This window comes from Periophthalmus magnuspinnatus, chromosome 22, assembly GCF_009829125.3.
Source record: "Periophthalmus magnuspinnatus isolate fPerMag1 chromosome 22, fPerMag1.2.pri, whole genome shotgun sequence".
NCBI classification, from domain to species: Eukaryota; Metazoa; Chordata; class Actinopteri; order Gobiiformes; family Gobiidae; genus Periophthalmus; species Periophthalmus magnuspinnatus.
Window position 1 is genome coordinate 6673680 of NC_047147.1, and position 21242 is coordinate 6694921.

At 39.9% G+C, this 21242-nt stretch overlaps 1 protein-coding gene across 1 annotated transcript; it reads left to right on the forward strand.

Moving 5' to 3' along the window:
- Positions 1-416: 416 nt before the first annotated feature.
- On the forward strand, positions 417-21182 carry trip11 (thyroid hormone receptor interactor 11). The gene is made up of 21 exons (XM_033988029.2): positions 417-1080; positions 4516-4592; positions 4673-4783; positions 4960-5259; positions 5705-5773; positions 6302-6467; positions 7023-7349; positions 7481-7521; positions 7714-7812; positions 8131-8331; positions 8875-11880; positions 12462-12602; positions 12881-13074; positions 13489-13652; positions 13750-13853; positions 13944-14043; positions 15094-15175; positions 15558-15672; positions 19170-19292; positions 19592-19730; positions 20140-21182. The coding sequence occupies exons 1-21, from the start codon at positions 942-944 to the stop codon at positions 20352-20354; spliced, it is 5913 nt and encodes a 1970-aa protein (XP_033843920.1). The 5' UTR covers positions 417-941; the 3' UTR covers positions 20355-21182.
- Positions 21183-21242: the final 60 nt, after the last annotated feature.

The window sequence follows — 21242 nt, forward strand, 5'->3', positions numbered from 1 at the left end:
CTGGAAATACAAGTTTAGCTGTTTTTTTGTTTGTTTCTGTTTTGTTTTGGGTGTTTTTTTTGTTTTGTTTTTTTAGAGGAAAAGCAAGTGTCACTAAGAATGGCTTGTTAAAACAATATTTGGTGGGCAGATGAGCTCATTGGTGAATAATTTGGATTGAAATAATTTGTTTCCATCATACTCTAACGCTAAAAGAATGTCCCTGAACAACTGGCATGAAAGTCAGTACCAACAGCAGGTCATGTATTAATTTCAACAGAATAAAATATATACTTTTGATTTTATTTAAAATTGCAGCTATTAAGTTCTGATTTATTGAGTTAGGAAAATATATTTTTACATCACATAAAATATAAAAAATCAGTCCCCAGAGAAATATATCTATATGTATATAATGTTAGCTGTAGCTCCATGGTGGACTGTGGTAGCCAGTAGCTGCTGTTTCTGTTGTTGGTCCTCCAGCGTATCCCACAATGCACCGGGCCGTTGCCGCTGTGTCCACGTCAAAGCTGAACACTCCGCTCCGAGCCGATAATGGCTGCAGTTGAGGTGGCACTTTCCGAGGGATGTGGTCTTCAGAGGGGCTAAAAACTCACGGAAACACAGCTGACGAACTCCGCTGATCACACGGATTTTTAACAACAAACTTAGACCCACGTTTTATCTTTTTAACGAGGATGCTAGCTCGGTTAGCTTGCTAGTTTTGGCACATTCCTTATGGCAGCCGGGTCAGCTGTTATTAGCCGCACCTAAATGCGCTTTAAAATCCACTTTTATAACGGATCAAAGCTGAGGATCACAGCTTTACCTCTTTTGTTTAGGTTCTTACGTGTTTATTGGATTAATGACAGCGCTAATTCGCTCATACAGTGATCCAAAGCAAAGCTAGCCCCCCTGTCAATTTTGATCTCTTGCTTTGTTTATTTTTCACCTAACTCAAAATGTCATCGTGGCTGGGTGGACTGGGCTCTGGCCTGGGTCAGTCTCTGGGACAGGTCGGGGGAAGCCTGTCCAATTTCACCGGACAAATATCAAACTTCACCAAAGATATGCTGCTGGAAGGGGTGGAGGAAGTTGGAGGTGGGTGATGTCTCCTATTTGTTTTGTTCTTGTAAGACCCAGTACCCACAATGTAGTGTTTTCATTGATTATATAGTGGTAATATTCGTGATGGTAATAGTAAAATACATTTATTATAGCTCAGTGAAAATTCTTGTGAGTTATCTTAACTTTTATCTAACTGTAAAGATATAAAAAACAGTATGCTTTGTGGGAATGTCTTTATTAGTTCATTTATTACATTTAATTAAAAGCTCATACAAGTGACCCTAATTGAAAGAGCATCATTATATGCATTTTTGTGGCTTTCTGCTTTTTTGTCTGAAGATGAAACATCATCTTACCAGCACTACAATTTGTTTCAACACAGTTTATTTGCATTAGGCTGTTTTATTCAAAGACTCATTTAGATGTCATGCAAATTTCTTAAAGTGTTTTTTTTCTACTAGTGTTTTTCTTGCATTTGCCCATAAACCACAACATAGGCAATACAAAACTACAGACATTTAGCTTCACTGCAGAAACCTCTCAGTATCTGTGTTCATTTGCTCATAACAGAACTGATTTAATCTCAACAGAACAATGTGAAAAAGGTTGCGTTACTCATTTCAATAGCTTATCGTTCTGAGTGTGCTATTAACTTAAATTTACAGTGTGGTGCTTAGTTAGATTCAATATTTTAATATTAAGTATTATTATGGATTTTTAAAGTCAGTCAGTCTAGACACTGTGAAAATGCTGACTCTAAGAGAACTTTGGTCACAGGTTTCCAACTCACAGCTGCCAACAAAACCAAAATAATCACAACGTCTCCTTATCACAAAACTTGCAAAAATACATCAGTGTAAAAGTATCTGAGGAAAGATCCTTACATTAAACTGGAATTTCCTGTCTCTAGTATAGCCTGCAGTAATTGCTGAGTGTGCCAGTGCAGTGCGGTAGTGTGTGTATATAGACAAGGACAGCTGCGAAGATTGTGTAGCACTGAATGTTGGCTTGCTCCGTCATGCATGTTTGTTTGTCATGTGAGACTGCTTAAGGTGATGTTATGGGAGTAGGGCTGTGAGCAAAATAACATAATAATAAAGGGGGCAGTAGTAGTGGCCCAGGTAGTTAAGGCTTTAACCTCTAACCAGAGCGTTTGTGGTTCAATATACTAGAGCATAGATCAAGACTTTGTTTATATCATGATTCTTATGCACAGTGAATAGTGCTAAATTGAAGTGAAAAGCACTGAATCACGGTATGACAATAAAATGGCAGATCACAATCAAAATTTCATATTGCCCAACTGTAGTTTGATCGCACTTTAGCCAGTTTGAATTGTTGTAGAGGAGAGGAGAATCCGACCGATAGTCGAACCTCGGATTCAGGAGGAGCAGTGTGGTTTTCGTCCTGGTCGTGGAACACTGAACCAGCTCTATACTCTCCATCGGGTCCTCGAGGGTTTATGGGAGTTTGCCCAACCAGTCCACATGTGTTTTGTGGATCTGGAGAAGGCATTCGACCGTGTCCCTCGTGGGGGGTGCTCCGGGAGTATGGGGTCCGGGGCCCTTTGCTAAGGGCTGTCCGGTCCCTGTATGACCGGAGCAGGAGCTGTGTTCGCATTGCCGGCAGTAAGTCAGACCTGTTCCCGGTGCATGTTGGACTCCGCCAGGGCTGCCCTTTGTCACCAGTTCTGTTCATTATATTTATGGACAGAATTTCTAGGCGCAGCCAGGGGCCGGAGGGGGTCTGGTTCGGGAACCACAGGATTTCATCTCTGCTATTTGCGGATGATGTTGTCCTAATGGCTTAATCGAGCCAGGACCTGCAGCAGGCACTGGGGCGGTTTGCAGCCGAGTGTGAAGTGGCTGGGATGAGAATCAGCTCCTCTAAATCCGAGGCCATGGTTCTCGACCGGAAAAAGGTGGTTTGCCCTCTCCGGGTGGGTGGTGAGTCTCTGCCCCAAGTGGAGGAGTTCAAGTATCTCGGGGTCTTTGTGTGAGGGAAGGATGGAGCGTGAAATTGACAGGCGGATCGGTGCAGCGTCTGCAGTGATGCGGTCGCTGTATCGGTCCGTTGTGGTGAAGAAGGAGCTGAGCCGGAAGGCGAAGCTCTCGATTTACCGGTCAATCTACATTCCTACCCTCACCTATGGTCATGAGCTCTGGGTAATGACCGAAAGGACAAGATCGCGGATACAAGCGGCCGAAATGGGTTTCCTCCGCAGAGTGGCTGGGTGCACCCTTAGGGATAGGGTGAGGAGCTCAGTCACACGGGAGGAGCTCGGAGTAGAGCCACTGCTCCTACACGTTGAGAGGAGCCAGCTGAGGTGGCTCGGACATCTGCTCAGGATGGCTCCTGGACGCCTCCCTAGGGAGGTGTTCTGGGCATGTCCTACCGGGAGGAGGCCCCGGGGAAGACCCAGGACACGCTGGAGGGACTATGTCTCTCGGCTGGCCTGGGAACGCCTTGGGGTCCCACCGGAGGAGCTGGAGGACGTGTCTGGGGTGAGGGAAGTTTGGGAGTCCCTGCTTAGACTGCTGCCCCCGCGACCCGGCCCCGGATAAGCAGAAGAAAATGGATGGATGGATGAATGAATTGTTGTAGTATCCTTTGGCAAAACACTTCAGTCACATTGCCATGTTTTTGTCTCTCCCTAGGGCAGCTCTGTTATCTTTAAAGTATGTTACAACCACAAATGGGCTAGACAGAGGAATGAAGAATGCTGTTTATAGTACTTGTGCCTTGTGATTTAAATTCTGTGCATTGTTATTGATGTAATTAGGCACTGGAACTTGTTTCAAAAGAGTTAAGGGAGATGTTTATCAATTTGTGTTCAGAAGGTCATCATAGCTTTACACTGTCTGTAGATGCTCTAACCAGTTGTCAGTAATATTTTAGATGTATTATTTTTAGCATGTCACTGTATTCTATTGCAAATGTACAGTATCAGCTGCAGACGGCATTCAGATCAGTTGGCATTGGAGTGGACCATCACATACCATCGTCGTTACTTGGCCTTACTACTTATCATCACATATTTAAATTAATAAATTAATCAAACATTTAAAATATGCTTTGTCTTTCTTAGTGTTGAAAACCCATTTGTAAAAATGCACTGAAATTGCTTTATTTCTTCAATATGCTAAGATGTTTTTCCATTGAATAACTTTGGCTAAATCAGCTCTGTGTGACCCTGTCCTTTTAAATGAGAAAGGGAGTTACTGTAACTGAAAGCAGGATCAATTATCAAGTAATTGATAGATCTTATTTTTGGTTCAGACGAGTTTAACCAGTCACAAAGTGCCAACTCAGTTTGAATTTAGAGTTTAAGATGTAAGGTTTACGTTTGCTAGTTAGAAGGACATTAGTGATATATTAATAAATATTAGCAGCAGTGCACACTACATGCATAATATCTTGTACCTACTTGACATCTAATTGTGTAAATATGTTTTTCTTTCTCTTTAGATGCTGCTACTGAGCTTCAGGTCTCTAATTCCAGGTTGGCTGAAGTTGAGGGTGCATTTGCTACACAGAAATCTGAGGTTAGACATTTACTCTTGGAGGTTCATCATTTTTATTTCCTGTATTTTTATTTCCTAATGCATTGTTTGTCTTGTCCCAGTATGAACGGTTGAAAAGGCTTCACGCTGAACTAGAAGAAAAACTGGAGGCAGCCGAGATCCAGATCAAAAGTCAATCTGCCGAGTACAGGATGCATCTCCAACAGAAGGATGTATGTAAACTTTTATTAATTTTGTTTTATTTAAGCAATCACATATGCTGTCTATCATAAACAATATATTTATTATTTATTGCCTTATATATCGAATGATAAGTTTCTACCTGACGTATTGTATTGAAATGAAGTTATTCATCCACTGCTTTTTAAGTTAATTTACTTATGTTTAGGTGGAGATTAATCACCTGAAAGCCCGTCAGAGTGGTCTCCAGGAGGAGGTACAGAAGCTCCAGCACTCAGCCCAGTCCTCCTCTCTGGGTCCAGCTGTACTCCCCGTCACCACTGCCTCCTCCACAACCACTTCCACATCCGCCTCCTTTATGCACCGCCCCTCTGCCACACATCACGGTTTCCACGGAGACGACTTGGACCTGAGTGATGTCCTGTGGTCTCAGCAGGAGATAAACCGTCTCTCTGCTGAAGTGATGCGACTTGAGGGTGAAGTCAGCCATTGGAGGAGAATGGCACAGGTAAGAACAATCTGCAGCTTTCATGGGGTTTTGGTTTAGTCACTAATTTATGAATACCAAATCCAAGACAGTGTTTTGTCTAATATGACAAAACATCTCAAGGAAGCAGTAACTAATCACATAATCCATATATCCATACTGTAGCAAAACAAGAGCAAAACAACAGCAATCTCAACTCACTAGAGCCAGTCTTCTTAAAACAAACCAGTAACTGATGAATGGAACCTTCACATCAACTTTTCGGCTTTAAGTTTTACAACAACACAACAGTTACAAGAACTACAAAAGGTGTCAACACTGAACTAAACGCAAAATATCAAAAATATCATTATAATGCAATTAAACATTGTATAATCTGTCAGTCTGTGTTGCTCTGTAAAAGTGCGATATAGTAAGAACATTTTTGTACTCTTATGGATTAAAATGTACATGTACTTTGTTTCAGTCGTCATCTGCAGCTGGACCAGGAAATGGTGACCAAACTGAGATCCACAGGCTTCAAAGGACCATAAAGGTGAGTAAGAATAACCAGTGCTGTAACTAACACTGATAAAGGTGCACTGCGTAACTTTTCTGGTGGCTACGCTACCTGCTTGTCTCCATTACTTTATCTGGAATGTTGCACTGTTAGGCACTAAGTGTATTTATCAAGCTTTTATTCAGTTACAGGTGTTTTTTATCCATAAATACTTTGTAAGAATGGATGTTTTACAAAGAAAGTGTTCACCACTCCCCAGATCTGACCTGTACCTTGGCGTGTTGGCATCATCTGCTTGTTTAAATGAAAATAGATAAGTTTAATGCCCTACTGTGGAACATTCGAGACAAAACATCTCCGTAGAGATAAGCAGCAGGTGGCAGGCCTTTCAGAAAAGTTACATCATAGTGCATCTTTAATTTATATGATCCTACTTTTTCACTGAACCTTTACTGGACTCTAGCAATGATATACAGACCTCATCTGAACAGAAATCACCTTTTGTCACATCTGAATTTAGAAGCATTCTGGGCATTCAAGTGATCAAGACCTAAATGTTTGCAGGAGCTACGAGAGGAGATGAGTCGTGAGGTGGACGAGCATCAGCATGAGCTGGCGGCGTTGCAGGACGCCCAGAGACAGAAACTGTCTGACATCACACGCCGCCACAGAGATGAGCTCGCGGAGTACGAGGAGAGGATTGAAGAGCTGGAGGAACAGATTCACAATGGTAAGAAATTTATTTGTTTTTGTTTTTTTGTTTTTTTTGGTTTGTTTGTTATTGAATTGTTTAGCTAATTTGCAGTTTCACCATTGCCAGAGTTTGAAACGAAAATCTGATATTTTATGTTTAATACCACTGAGTACCCAACCACTGGAACCGTCAATGCAAGTGTAGCTAATGGGACACATATGTTTTATAACAACATACTCAAGATTGAATTTGAAATATGTGTTATTAAACCTTAAAATGTATTTCTAAAACTGGAGACTTTTTGTATTAGACACTGTGCAAAGCACTGTTTCCCTATCTTGGTACATGGACAATATATTAGTAAACAAATATATAATTATTATAGAAACACCAGTACACAATATAGGGGGTACTCAAGGGTGTGAGACAACACTTATGAGGTATTTCAGAGAAAATTGTTTGGGATGTTGCCATCATTAGAGAGCAAAAAAGAAAGTTCACATTTAAAACATAAACTCATTATATTTATATTCATTATATTTCTATTACATGTGTCTAAACTCAATATTAATTAATCATTACTCTCTGCAGCAGGCGGTCCATCCAGTCCTTCAGCCGATTCCTCTAAACTCCTGGATCTTCAGAAAACCATCACTTCTCTCCAGGACACATCTGCACAGAGAGAGCTGGAGGTGTCAGAGCTCAGAGCCAGTTTAGAGGAGGCCCAGAAGAACCAGACCACTCTGCAGACGGAGAGGAAAGAACTACAAGAGGAAAACACAGGACTGTTACAAAACTACACCAGGCTCCAGGCGTCTGTGTCCGAGTTGCAGACGCGAGTGCAGGAGCAGGAGGGGAGGAGTCTGCAGAAAGCCCAACTTGAGCAAGAGATACAGGGGCTGAGGAAGAACCTGGCAGGTGTGAAGAGAGATGCTCGTCTTTGTGTTGAAATTGTTCTTTTATTAAACATAATACATGATAAATACATAAGCTGATCCCATAGATAAATCACATCTTTGGTTTAATTACCTTATTTTCTTTTTCTGTAGATGCTGAAGCAGAAATTGAAAGACTGAAAGAGACAGCTGAGGCAAGTATATTCTTCATGTTGTTTCAATGCATTTTAATCTGTTCTATCATCTGCCATTCAAAATAAACAAACAAAATAATGGCAGTATAGGTTCACATTGCCAATTATGATTCGATACAAGTTTTTTTCTATCATTTTAACACTGTAAAGTATCTGGACATTTTCACTTATTTTACATTGTATACACTTTAGGAGAGACCCGCAGAAGAGGTGGAGCATGCAGACATCTTGGAGCTGAACACAATTATTGGTTCTTTGAGACAAGAAAAAGAACTCCTTGAACAAGAAAAGGTTTGTGGAAACAGTTTTACGTCTTAAACTTTCATATCCCAACATATCATTTGACATCCAGACATTCTTGCCTTTATTTTAAAGTGCATATGGCAGGTTTTCATGTTTTCAAATTATTTATTTGTTTGGTGGTGAATATTTATCATACTGTTATATCTGTAAGTGACAGTTTGTGGGAAAAAAAAGTTGAAATAAAAGTTGAAAATTACAGGAAGTAGTAATGCATTCTAAAAGGGAATCCCTCCATCTGTGTCGTCAATACTCAAAACTTCTTGCAATATTAATCAATGTTCTTAATCTATTGAATATTTTTTTCAGCTTGAGCTCCAGGACAGACTGAGAGAGGCTGAAGCATCTGTGAGTGAGACCAGGGCAGAGCCGTGTGACTCTGAGGAGCTGGAGGACCTGAGAAGGGCTCTGCAACAACGAGACGAAGCCCTGAAGACCAATGAAGAAGAGAGAGACTCACTGATGTCTGAGCTCGAGGAACTGGACCGGCAAAACCAGGAAGCAACACAGGTAACACGGAGAGGGAACGTTTGTAGTTTAGATCTACACTTATTAGAGGTCTACTGCATAACCTTTCTCATGGAGGGTTGGCCACCTGCTTGTCTCCGTGGAGATGCTATTGCTTTCCTTAGATGTACTTTATGGCATTAATTTTTTGATCTCCATGGAGACATGCAAGTGGTGCTTACAGGCCAAGTTGCAAGTCAGAACTGAGAAGAAGCGTGTCTGCTAACTATAAGAATACTTTTTTTTTTTTTCAAGATGTTTTTGAGTAATAAAAACAGCGTAATGAATAAATGCTAGAGAGATGTGTATGAGTGTATGTGTGTCATAGTGCAGAATATTCCAGCCAAAGCTATAATTTAAATAAATAGCCCACAGCCATTTTCCACCTGCAGTTTTTTGGTCATGAATTATCCCATTCTTCATAGATGGTTTGGAAACAAATGTTTAAGCAAAAAGTATTAAATAAAGCAAGTGGAAATATAGCAAAAAGTTAGCTTATCTTCTCTCTTAATCACATTTGCATTTCTTGTCTTTTTGCATAAACAGCACATGATCTCAGTGAAGGAGCAGCTGTCTGCACAACTGAAGGAGGCTGAGGCCCAACTCTCTAAACTTACCGCTGAACTCAACACGACCAAAGAACAAAAACAAACTTTGGAACAAGAATTGGACTCCCAAAAGGACAAAATCAGCCAGAGCGCGTTTACCCTGAACGACCTGCACATGGGGAAGCAACAACTGGAACAAACAGTGAAAGAATTGAAGGAAAAACTCACAAGATCACAGGAGCAGAGCAAAGAAGTTAAGAAAGAGCTTGTAGAGTTAAAAAAGAGTTTGCGGGAGAAGGAAGAGGAGTTGTCCATTGCGATAGCACAATTGTATGAAGCTAGCAACACAGGAGACAAGGACCAAATGACCAAAGAAGTGATTTCAATGAAAGATAATGAGATTGCAGATTTAAGAAGTCAGTTGGAGGTGGTTAAAAGCACACAAGAAAAAGTGTTAGCTGAGAACTACGAGCTGAAGATACAAAATAGAAGAACTAAGGAAGATTGTGACGATAAAACAGCAAAAATTGACGAGCTAAATAAACAAATGGTTGAAAGTCAGAATAGTTTGAGCAGGACTATACGAGAGAAAGAGACGCGCATTGAAGCTTTGAAGCTAGAAAAAGGACAATTGGAAAGCGAATTACAGCAGGTTGAGAAGACATTGGCAGAACAAGCAAAACAGTATCAACAAACTCTAGACGAACTGACACGAGCACGGTCTATGGACGCAACTGCTTTACAAACCGAACATGAAAAAGCTATCAAACTCAACCAAGAGAAAGAAATGGAAATCGGACAGCTTAAAAGAGACATGGAGCAACTGGCGTCTGATCATAGGGACACCAATGAGATGCTGTCCATGACTGTTGCCGGGCAGAAACAGCTAACTGATTTGTTGCAAGAGAAAGACGTATTTGTGGATACTTTAAAACAAAATGCAGCAGAATTGCAGAAAGAACTGGAATGTAAGATTTTGGACATAACTAAGGAAACTGAAAATCTTAAGCAAGCTTTGGAGGAGAAGGATAGACAGTTGGGAGGAATGAAGGAAGAAAACAGCCATTTGAAAGAAGAGATTGATAGACTGAGGGACCAACAGAGTCGACCGCAAACACAAGCCGAACCCAGGACTTTGGACATAATTACAGAATTGGAAACAGAAATAACGCAACTTAAATCTTCTCGTAATGTTGTGGAAGAAGAGGTGAACACGCTAAGGAAGACACTGGAGGAACAGCAAGCCTCACTTCTCCTATCCCAGAAATCCATTCAAACTCAGCAAAGTGAGCTAGAGCAGGCTCACGCAAGACTACAACAGTCAACACTCAATTATGATCGGTTGATTCAAGCAAAAGATGAAGAAATATTACGACTGAAAGAGAGTATTGAAAGATTAGGAGAGAGGGTTGTGTCTATCTCTGGTGAAATGATATTACAAGAAGACAAGACGCAAACACTAAACCAAGAAAATGGCAACGAAAAGCATGACCTGTCTAAAGTTGAGATTGACAAATTGGTCAAAGGTATAAAAGAAAAAGAGACAGAAATTAGCCAGTTGAATGAGAAGAATATGTCCCTTACAAAGCAGTTGGATCAGTTGGTTGTGTCTCGCGATGAGGTCGGCAAACTATCCCAAATGATTTTACAAAAAGATTTGGAGATTCAAGCTCTTCACGCAAGGGTGTCTATGGGCGGAGGAGGACATAACCAGGACATCCTATACTTGCAACAACAGATCCAAGCCTACGCAGTGGAGAGGGAGCAAGTGTTAGCAGTTTTGAATGAGAAAACCAGGGAAAATAGTCAACTAAGGTCTGAATATCATTGCCTTATGGACATTATGGCAGGGAAGGAAGCTGCATTGGTTAAACTGCAACAAGAAAACGTACGACTTTCAAATATGAGCGATCCAACTGGAAGTCAAGAAATGTTCAAAGAGACTATTCAGAATTTATCCAGAATTATCAGGGAGAAAGATATCGAAATTGATGCCCTAACGCAAAAATGCCAGACGCTCGTCACAGTCTTGCAAACTTCTGGAGGCGAGGCAGTTGGAGGATCTGGTGGGGTCAGTAGTAACCAATTTGAAGAGTTACTGCAAGAAAGAGATACTTTAAAACAACAGGTTAAGAAGATGGAGGAGTGGAAGATGCAAGTGATCACGACTGTTAAAAACATGCAACATGAATCGGCACAACTTCAGGAAGAACTTCTTAAACTGCAAAACCAGATTTCGGCCGATAGTGATTGTAGTTCGAAGTTGTCGGTTGATTACGCACGGCTCATTCAAAACTATGAGCAAAAGGAAAGAAGATTAGGAAGTTTGAGTCAAGAGTTAGCGCAAGTTCAACAGACGATCACACAACTGAGCTCAACAAAAGACGTCCTGTTGGGGAAACTGGACAGTGTAGCGCCATCTGCTGAACTTAGTCAAGCTAGTGCACAAGTGGAGACTAAAATCCAGCAGCCTTCTTCAATAGTTAAAGATGAGACACAAGAGGTAGCATTGTTGCGTAGCCAGCTAGCAGAGAAAGACAATATCATAAGAACTTTGCAAGAGAACAACCACAGACTTGCAAATTCTGCGTCTGCTTCGGAAAGTGAGCAAAGAAGTCACGTAGAAGAGGTGCGACAAGTTAAAGATCGACTAGACGCATTGCAAAGGACAGTCCGTGAGAAAGATTTACTTATAAAAACCAAAGGCGACCAATTGAGTAATGTTAGCGAGGCTTTGAGAAACAGAGAAAACGACAATGAAGTTCTGAAGCAAGCCGTGACCAATTTGAAAGAGCGTGCGCTGATTTTGGAGATGGATGTGAAGAAGTTGAAGGAGGAGAACGAAGCAGTAGCAACCAAGTCGAGGGAAAAAGAGTCAGAGTTCAGGGCGTTACAGGAGACAAATATGCAAGTGTCACTTCTGCTCCGGGAGAAGGAGTTTGAACTGAGCGCCATGAGTGAGAAGTCTGCAACCGTGGAGAGGATGCTCAAGGATAAAGAGCAGGTCAGTTTATTTTATTCAAATATCAGTGTTTACATTTACATGACTAGTAAAAACCCAATTACTAGAATGAACAGGTAACCCCATAATTAGCTCTGATTTTCAATAATGATGTTTCCTATTTTATTACATGTTATTATACTTTTTGGCACAATAAGTTTAGTTAAATTTAAGGAAAAATGCCTTAATTCACTAGTTAAACTGGATTAAAATAAAAAAAGACGTTGGACATGATAAGAAAAATCATGAATACTTCCCAAAAATGGTACACTTTTGTAAAATGGAGAAGGTTTTGTTGTTGCAATTTATTTATTTTCTTGTGACACTGATTATTGTGTCAGGCAATATTCATATATTTTCAATATGTTATGCAGTTTACATTGCATGCACGAAAGAAAAAAACAAATGAAAAAAAAACAAACTGTTTACATGATATTGCAATAATCTGATAGCTCCTGAAATCAGACAATGATCACATTTTTGGCGGGCATGTAAACATAGCTATATAATTGTCAAAACAGTTATTAATGGTCAATTTAAAAAGGCAGAACAAGAAAATGCTCATTTTATATTTTTTTCTATAGGGCAAGTCTGGTGAGTTGAACCAGCTCCTGAATGAACTGAAGTCGATGCAGGACAAAGCTGTGGCATTTCAGCACGAGAGGGACCAAGTCATGATGGCTCTGAAACAGAAACAAATGGAGACCACCGCTGTGCAGACCGAGGTAATAGCAATGTCACAAAATATAATTATACAAAAAATGTTTGGACAATTGTACATTATTTGACCACCAACACAGATTAACACAGATTAGTTTATTATTGTTGGTGGAATTTATTAGGTGGCAAGTGAAAAATGATTTATGAAAGTTTATATATTGGAACAAAAAGATTGGGCAAATTGAAAGATCCCATCAAAGATTATGTTGCGATCACTTGACAACTACAAGTCTTGTAATGTCTGGTAAATGTAGTTTTTTAAGCATTTTTAAATTGATTTTAGCTTCAGCACGTGAGAGACAAAGAGCAGCGTCTGAACCTGGAGTTGGAGAGACTTCGTAATCACCTTTTGGAGATTGAGGATTCGTACACGAGGGAGGCGCTGGCAGCGGAGGATCGAGAGACGGAGCTGAGGAGGAGAGTGGTGCTGCTGGAAGAGAGGCTGGCCACATCCTCCAGTGCAGTGGAGAACGCCAGGTAACAAAATTATTATTAACTAAGAGGACAGCAAATAGAACCTTTTTAAAAACAGTGTAAATACATAATTAAAACTGTATGTAAATGTATTCAAAACAGTATGGTGAATTTTACCTGGTAAGTTGTTGACATAAAACAAAAGTTACAAATGTACATTCAGTTCTATGAAGCCGGTCTGACTGCCACAGGGAGAAACTATGTTCACTGCACTAGTGCAAGAGGAACATTCAGTGTCTTCAGCACTGCCCTCTGCTGGTCAGAAGGGATTCATAGAACCAAGATAAGCTAATTATAAATGTCTCTTTAGACGTTTAAGTTTTTCTGAAAAAATGCAAGATTATATGCAAAGAGACACTTTCATTGAATGAAACACAACCTTTTCAACTATGTAAACAAGGGTCTTTGTTACTTCAGTCAACAGGCCAGTATGCAGGTGGAGTCGCTACAGGAGCAGCTCAGTGGAGTCGTGAAGCAAAGAGACGAAGCTTATGCTCAACTCAGGACGTCCCAAGACCAAGTCCAACAGTATGCAGTTTCACTCTCCAACCTGCAGATGGTGCTAGAGCAATTCCAACAAGGCAAGTTCTGTTTTATATAGTTTTGACTGTATTTCATCATAATTCAATAACTACAAAGCCTGTTGGATTTAAACAGAATCTTTATGTTGTATTTTAGAAGAGAAAGCCATGTACTCGGCTGAACTGGAGAAGCACAAGAGAGAGAAGGAGGACTGGAGAAAGAAAGCAGAGAGACTAGAGGAGCAAGCGTCTGCCCTACAGGTGAATATAACTTTAATCTCAGTATCACTGTATAGATGTATTTGTTTTAAATGAAAGTCAATACATGCTCTTAACTGTATGTTATTTTAGCTGAATCTTGATGAAGCCAATGCTGCTTTGGAGTCTGCGTCTCGTCTCACTGATCAGCTCGACCTGAAGGAGGAGCAACTGGAGGAGATGAAAAAACAAGGCAAGACTAAATTTAAAAGTTAAAGGAAACACTAGACCAACTTTTATTTTCTTAAAACGGTTCACACAGACCTAAAAATACCTGTAGATAGTATATGCCCAGGGGTTATTTTTCTATTAACCAGAGTCTGTCTATTAAGTTACACTACAAAATTTGATGGTACTCCTATCTGTGATAAAGTATTGCAACTAAGTTGGTCCATACATTGTGCTGGAATATCATTAACTCATTTTATGTGCATTTTCATAAATCTAAAAAATTATTTGTAGTGATTGAATAGTTATTATCTTAAGGGAATCTCCCATGAGTAAACTCAAGTATACACTCTCATATATTATTGTCTTGGGCTGACATATGTCCAGCTTTTACAAGTCATGTTTTATTAGCTCTCTGACATAATACAAAATCTAGTATTATTCAGGCTTATTAAAAATATTTGTTGTTGAGACAAAAGATACAGGGTGTTTTATTTGATTCTTGGTTCAGAGTTGGAGCTTCTTATGGAAAACACCTGCATTAGCTCTGTGTCTGTGCCAGTCTCTACATCAATCTGTCATCAATCTGTTTAAATCTTCTTACATTTTTTACATTTTCCTTATTGTCATCACAGATCTATAGTAGTCTGCCAAAACAGATGTTTCTTCTGGAAACATCTAAGATTTAAATGAAGCCTTGCTGGGTCAATTCCCACCAAAAAGCTGTCTTCCGTTCTGTCATCAGCTTCTTAATAATGACTATTATATGGTGTAAGTGCCAAAATTCGGGTGCTGAGTGCAATGAGAAGCAGAAAACAAACACATACATAAATGTTAATAATAAATCAAAAGAAAATGATAATCAAAACCAATTATGACAGGACGTTTATGGTTCTTAAAAATTATGCCTTTTATTGGAGTCCTTAGTTACAGATCTGGCAAATTCTCCATTTGTGTTTCAGTTCTTATTAGAACAATGTTCAGTCACATTATATTTATGTTTGATTGTTTTAAGAAGTATATTCAATGATGATATGGTTTGTATATTTAACTATATTTATCATTTGGTTTACAGTGGACATCAGACAGGAGATGTTGGAGGAAGCCCAAAGGAAACTAATGAATCTCCTGAACAGCACTGAAGGAAAAATAGACAAGTGAGATCACAAAACTCTTTAATTACAAGTGTAGAAATAATAGTGGTAATTGTTCAGGATGGGACAAGACAAGACAAAACAGGAGACTGGGTCCATGAGAATGAGATCAGAGTTTGACAGTTTATAAAACACCATTTGAGCTATGCAGTTAACAATTTTGGCCTTGCTTTTATTTATTAAATATTTTGCTGTCATTATCGCACTGCCATTTGAAACCACACCTTATCAAGAGCGATAACAGATGGACAAAAATCTCACAAGATAATTTTTGTCATGTGCGCACAGTCTTTATCTCGTAAGATCTTGTGCACAGGATCTTATTACGATGTGTAAACCCTTTAATTTTACTGTATTTTCATAATCATTGAATGTTTTTTTCCAGAGTCCTGATGAGGAACCTGTTCATGGGATACTTCCACACTCCTAAATCCAAACGCGCCGATGTCCTGAGGCTCATGGGGAGCGTGCTTGGTCTGAACAGAGAAGATGTAGATAAGGTAAGGTCACTGGAAATAGCCATGAGAATGTCTTTTTCTTTGTCAGCAGAACTTTATCAAAGAACTGTCGAGAAAGGTCCAAAAAAATGTTGCGAACTTGTGTAGAATTAACAGTATGTAGGTATAATGTTGCATATGAGTTTTCCTTTACTGTAAAGGATGGCTATTTTCTTGTTTGATGGATTTTCAAGAGTTGTTTTTAGCAATAAATTCAAAAGATATGTTTAATACTATACTGCGGAACATTTCAGACAAAGCAATGACATGGACAATAGTAGACAGTGGACCTCCAGACATGTTACATAGTTCAGTCAGTGGTTCTCAACATGGGGGGGCAGTGAAATGATTTCAGGGGGTCCCTAGATGATATGACTCAATTTGAAAATTAATGCAATAATCTTAAACAAGGCGTGACACCTTTCAAATGCAATGATAAATGTAGATTCATATTAGTTGGCCTAAATATATATAAGCCCTTTGTCCTGAAAATAATATCATTAGACAAAGAGCTACTGGGGGCTACTGGGGGATATTTGGGGCTATTGGGGGCCACTCGGGGCTACTGGGGGGCTACTGGGGGCTTTTGGGTGTTACTCAGGGCTACTGGGGGGCTATTGGCTGCTACTGGGGGCTTTTGGGGGTTACTCGGGTCTACTGGGGGCTATTGGGGGCCACTCGGGGGCACTGGGGGGCTACTGGGGGGCTATTGGGGGCCACTCGGGGCTACTGGGGGCTTTTGGGGGTTACTCGGGTCTACTGGGGGCTATTGGGGGCCACTCGGGGGTACTGGGGGGCCACTGGGGGCTATTGGGGGCCACTCGGGGCTACTGGGGGGCTATTGGCGGCTACTGGGGGGCTATTGGCGGCTACTGGGGGCTTTTGCGGGTTACTCGGGTCTACTGGGGTCTACTGGGGTCTACTGGGGGCTACTGGGGACTATTGGGGGCTACTGGGGGCTATTGGGGGCTATTGGGGGCTATTGGGGGCTATTGGGGGCTATTGGGGGCTATTGGGGAGACAGTAGCCGAGTTGGTTGAGTTTTCGTTCTCTGATCAAAAGCAGAGTGAATCCCACTCTTGACATAGACCCACAGGTTGGCAGTGTGATTCCAGCTTCCACAGATAAATACTGTTGTCTTATCCTTGGGCAAAATACTTAACCCACCTCGCCCTCAGTATCTGCATACACTGGTGAGTGTGTGTAAATGGGGGAGTAGTTCCTTGAGTTAAAGCGCTTTGAGTGCTGTGGTGGAAGGTGGAAAAGCTCTATAAAAAAGTGACCGTGTACCATTTACTTTTTACATTTTGCCTGTCGCCTCCAGAAGTTTCAAATTCAAATAGTTTTTATTATGAAGGTCATGACTGAAAAAGATCCAAAGAATCCACTTATATTTTTAATGCATAAAAAAATCCAAGACACATTTGGGCAATTGGAAAAACAGACCCATTTCTTACTCCACTGTGCTCCTTAAACCAACATCGTTTAATCTTAAAAAATCACCTCCAAATCAGCTACTTGACATGAAACAGGGCCAACAGCCTCCAGTTTAGAGCCAGTGCACAGTCAGCCATTGTGAAAGAGTGAAGTGACCGCTACTTTATTATGATAAGTCTCATTGTTTTTCTTCAATATTTTCTTACTGGATTACGATCTTGGAAAACCTTAAATGGCTTTAGAGTGTGATAAAAGTATTTTCCATCATACATTAAGCTAGTGCCTTAAATCCAGCTTGAAGAGGACATGGGTTAATAATCTTTATGCCAGTTCTAAACCCACATAATTGGAGATGGCTTTGTTACATTTGGGACATCTGTCTTAAATTAAAGCTAAATTAATTTTACCAATCCTTCTAGGAAATAGATGATTTGTTGTGGCAGCTCCAGGTGGAAAAAGTCAAAACAAACCTAGATGAGCATCTGCTTTTTGAACTTAGTTTCACACAGAAGAATATACATAATAAAACCAAAGCACACATAGACCTGTCAGAATAATTACTATTATCATTCAGTATAAGATGGAACAATATTTTTTGTGGCTCAGTATTTATCGTGTCTACAGTTTCTTTGCAAATTTGGTGAGATTTTTGTTATTTTAGTTGTAATATGATAAATTGTGGAGGGTCGAATAAGACTTTCATGGCTAATTATTGCTTCATTTTGTTATTTGTTGCAGCTCAGGCCTTTTAATGAGACTCTTTTTAAAATGGCTTACTGGGATTATCCTGCTTTATTGTTATTGTGTCAGTGGCATAAAGTAGTTTCAGTCTTATCATTTTACATCTCTGTAGTGATATATCATGCTTCAAAATGTGTTGTTGCAACAGGCCAAAACACATGGTTTGTCCTATATTTGCACCAAAGTTACATTTTTGTCCAATATTAGTGCATGTGCTTTCCATCATTCCTTTTTTTTTTCTTAAATTTTGAAGCTTATAGACTTTATTTATTGCTATAAACCATATTAAAGTATTCTGATTCTGAGTGAAGAGTAGGAAGTAACAATCATCAAATTGTCGGATATCTGAATAGCAATATAACCATTTGTAATAGATCTACATTAGAATATCCCTGTATTTAGCCTATATACAGGTTGCTTATATAATTGGTCCTATTTTCTATGCATGTCTCACTTTCCTTTGTGCTGAGTCCAATTGTCACTTAATTTTAAAGCCATTACACCAGCAGACAGAGATGGGCTTCGACTAAACCACTAGGCCATGTTTACTTTTAGTTACAAACAGCCCCTGTGTGCTTATGATACTGCAGTTAGTTGTATCCGAAATTGTTTATCCGGGAAGATTGTGCAACGTGAAACTCTCGGCTCCAGTTTGATGCAGGTCATTAACACAGAATGCATTTTACTCAGTCATCTGGCAAAAACTTTCAAAAACACATCCAAAGTGTTGCCCAATTCTGTTAAAGCAAAACGCACACAAGGAAACACTGCTAATTCCATTTTGATTTTCCTTTCACCATTTTCCAAGTTTTATACAACTCCAGCAAATATTTAGAACTGGTCTCAGTAGAGTAGCAATCCCCGATTACGGCCAAAGCGGAAATTTCAGCTGTCTATTTGGGCCTTGATATTGAGAAATGGAGATTTAGGTGAGCAGAGTGATAATTTGAATATCTTGTTTTGTTTTGCTTTTTGTTTTTTTGTTTGTTTAGGTATTTTTGGGGGGGTGGCATGATTCTTTAACAATAACAATATCCTAAAAGCAAATAAAAACATCCTCAAAGTCCTCAAAGCGTCACCTATAAACAGGAACCTGAAATCTTTGAATACCCTTGCTTACACTAGAAAGTTTAAATGGCAAGTTTAGATTTTATATGTTACTGTTCTTTGTTCAAGTTTAGTTTCCTTAGACAAAATACTTACTATCCATCATCTTTAGACCTCGAAAATATACTTGTATGATGGAGCGGACTAGTTTAAACCTAGAAGATGAATTTATTCCATACTTGCAAATAAAAACTTCCTCTATTGTGTCTTTACAGATGTTGGAGGAAGATGCCCGACATGGAGTGACAGGCTGGGTGTCGAGTTGGTTAGGAGGAAGAGGAGCTCAGAGCGTCCCGAACACGCCTCAGAGACCCACCAGCGGACAGTCTCTCAACTCTGTAAGACCTCAGCGCATTTCAAGATATCGCTCAAAAGCCAGCATTAAGTCTGATTATCTTATACATGTTGTGTAGGCTAATGTATATATATTTTTCAATTTATCAATCAATATTAAGTTGTACAGCTCATTTGATGTAGACGACACATTTTACAGTCCTGCCACACAACCAAAACACATGAGTGATGGTAAACAGTTATATCTGATAAGAATTTGAGGTGTATAAAGAATTGAGAACAATATAAAATCAAATAAATAATTAAAATACATGATTATTAATATTTTTCTCCTCTGCTTCAGTCCTTCTCTGAAATGTTTGTGAAGTTTCTGGAGATGGAGTCGACCCCAAGTCTCCCGGCTCCAAAACTCCTCGACATCAAACCTCTGAATGCTCCTCCACAGAGAAAAGGCAGTGGGGCCATTACTTCATCAACCACAGGTACATGGTGGATAAAAAAAACTGTTTGTGGGGATCTCAGTGTGAGCAGGGTCTCCCAAGGTGCATCCTGAGGCATCCCTAGGCCACAGAGAGCCACCGGTCCTACTTGGCCTTATTCTTTTCTATCCCTTTTGGAGCTTTTCCATTAGCCTCAACTGGTACTGGGTTACTGGTTCTAACCAGGCCAAACAGGTACAACTCTGACTGGTCATTGATTATATCCAGGAGGCATCTGGAGCAGAGGCACAAGCCTCCTCAGCTCGCACCTTTAATGAGGAGAAGCAGCGTCTCTACATGAAGCTTCTCACTCTATCTATAAAATTAAATTGGTTATAAATCAGTTATCACAGGGTCATTGTGCTGGCCTTATTGTTGGTATAAATAAGTAAACTTTCTCCCTTTGCCTTAGGAGCTGTTCCTGTTAAGCGTCCCGGTGAGTTGAACCCTTTCTTAGCCCCTCGCTCTACTGCTGTGCCACTGCTCGGGGCCCCGGGACCCTCATCCTCCACGGGACACCTGCTCATGAAGCCCATCTCAGATGCCCTGCCCACTTTCACACCTGTGCCAGTGTCTGGAGAGGCCAGTGGGGGCGCTGCTGTGCTCAAAGACTTACTCAAGCAGTGACCAGCGCCAAACCAATGACAGGATGAACTTGGCTGCAGCTGAAATAAACATCATCTCTGCTGGGAAGAACTGAAACACTATGTTGAGAATTGCTCTCTATGCAATGATAGATTTCTCATCTTTTATAAGTGCATTTAACAAAAGACTTTTGGGGAGGATTGCATTGTAGACCTCCAATAACGATTTGAATAATTATCTTTATCATTATACTTCTCAAAAAGAAACTTTCATTTCAGCAGCAAACTATTTCAGATTGTGGCTTAAACCTGGCAGCATCATCTGCACTGGGATTTATGTGGTTCCTCTACATCTGTTAAAACCATACAGACATTTTTGCTTTTCTGTCTTTTCCCTTTGGCCAGGCTGCCGTGTGCAATAAGCATTGCAATTATGGCTGCATCTGCGGTGGATCTGTTGAAGTACACAACTATTATATAGTTTTATATATAAAATATGAGGGGGGCTGTTCTATTTATCGGCACAGAGGAAGTATTGGAATAAAGTGCCTGCACTTTTGTTAGATGTGTGTGTGAATCAAGATTGTAAATGGTTAATATAAAACATATATTTACAAAATATTAAAGTATGTTTTACCTGAGAGCAGCTGTCAGTCTGTGTTTACTGAAGCTACATTTTTGTATAGACTTAAATCTAGAAGAGGAATGTTAAGAGTTTCTCAGATGTGTCAATGAAGTGTACAAATGTAAATTGGAGTCAGTGGGTTTTATAGATAAACAAAAATCAGTAAAGAATCAAATTTGTATAAGCTTTAAGGTAGTTGCCATTGATTTTTTGGGGGGATTTTCAAAACAAATAAAGGTACTACTGAACATATTTCTTCCTGTGTCTTCTGTTAACAACTGTATCCAAAATGTGCCATAACTGCTC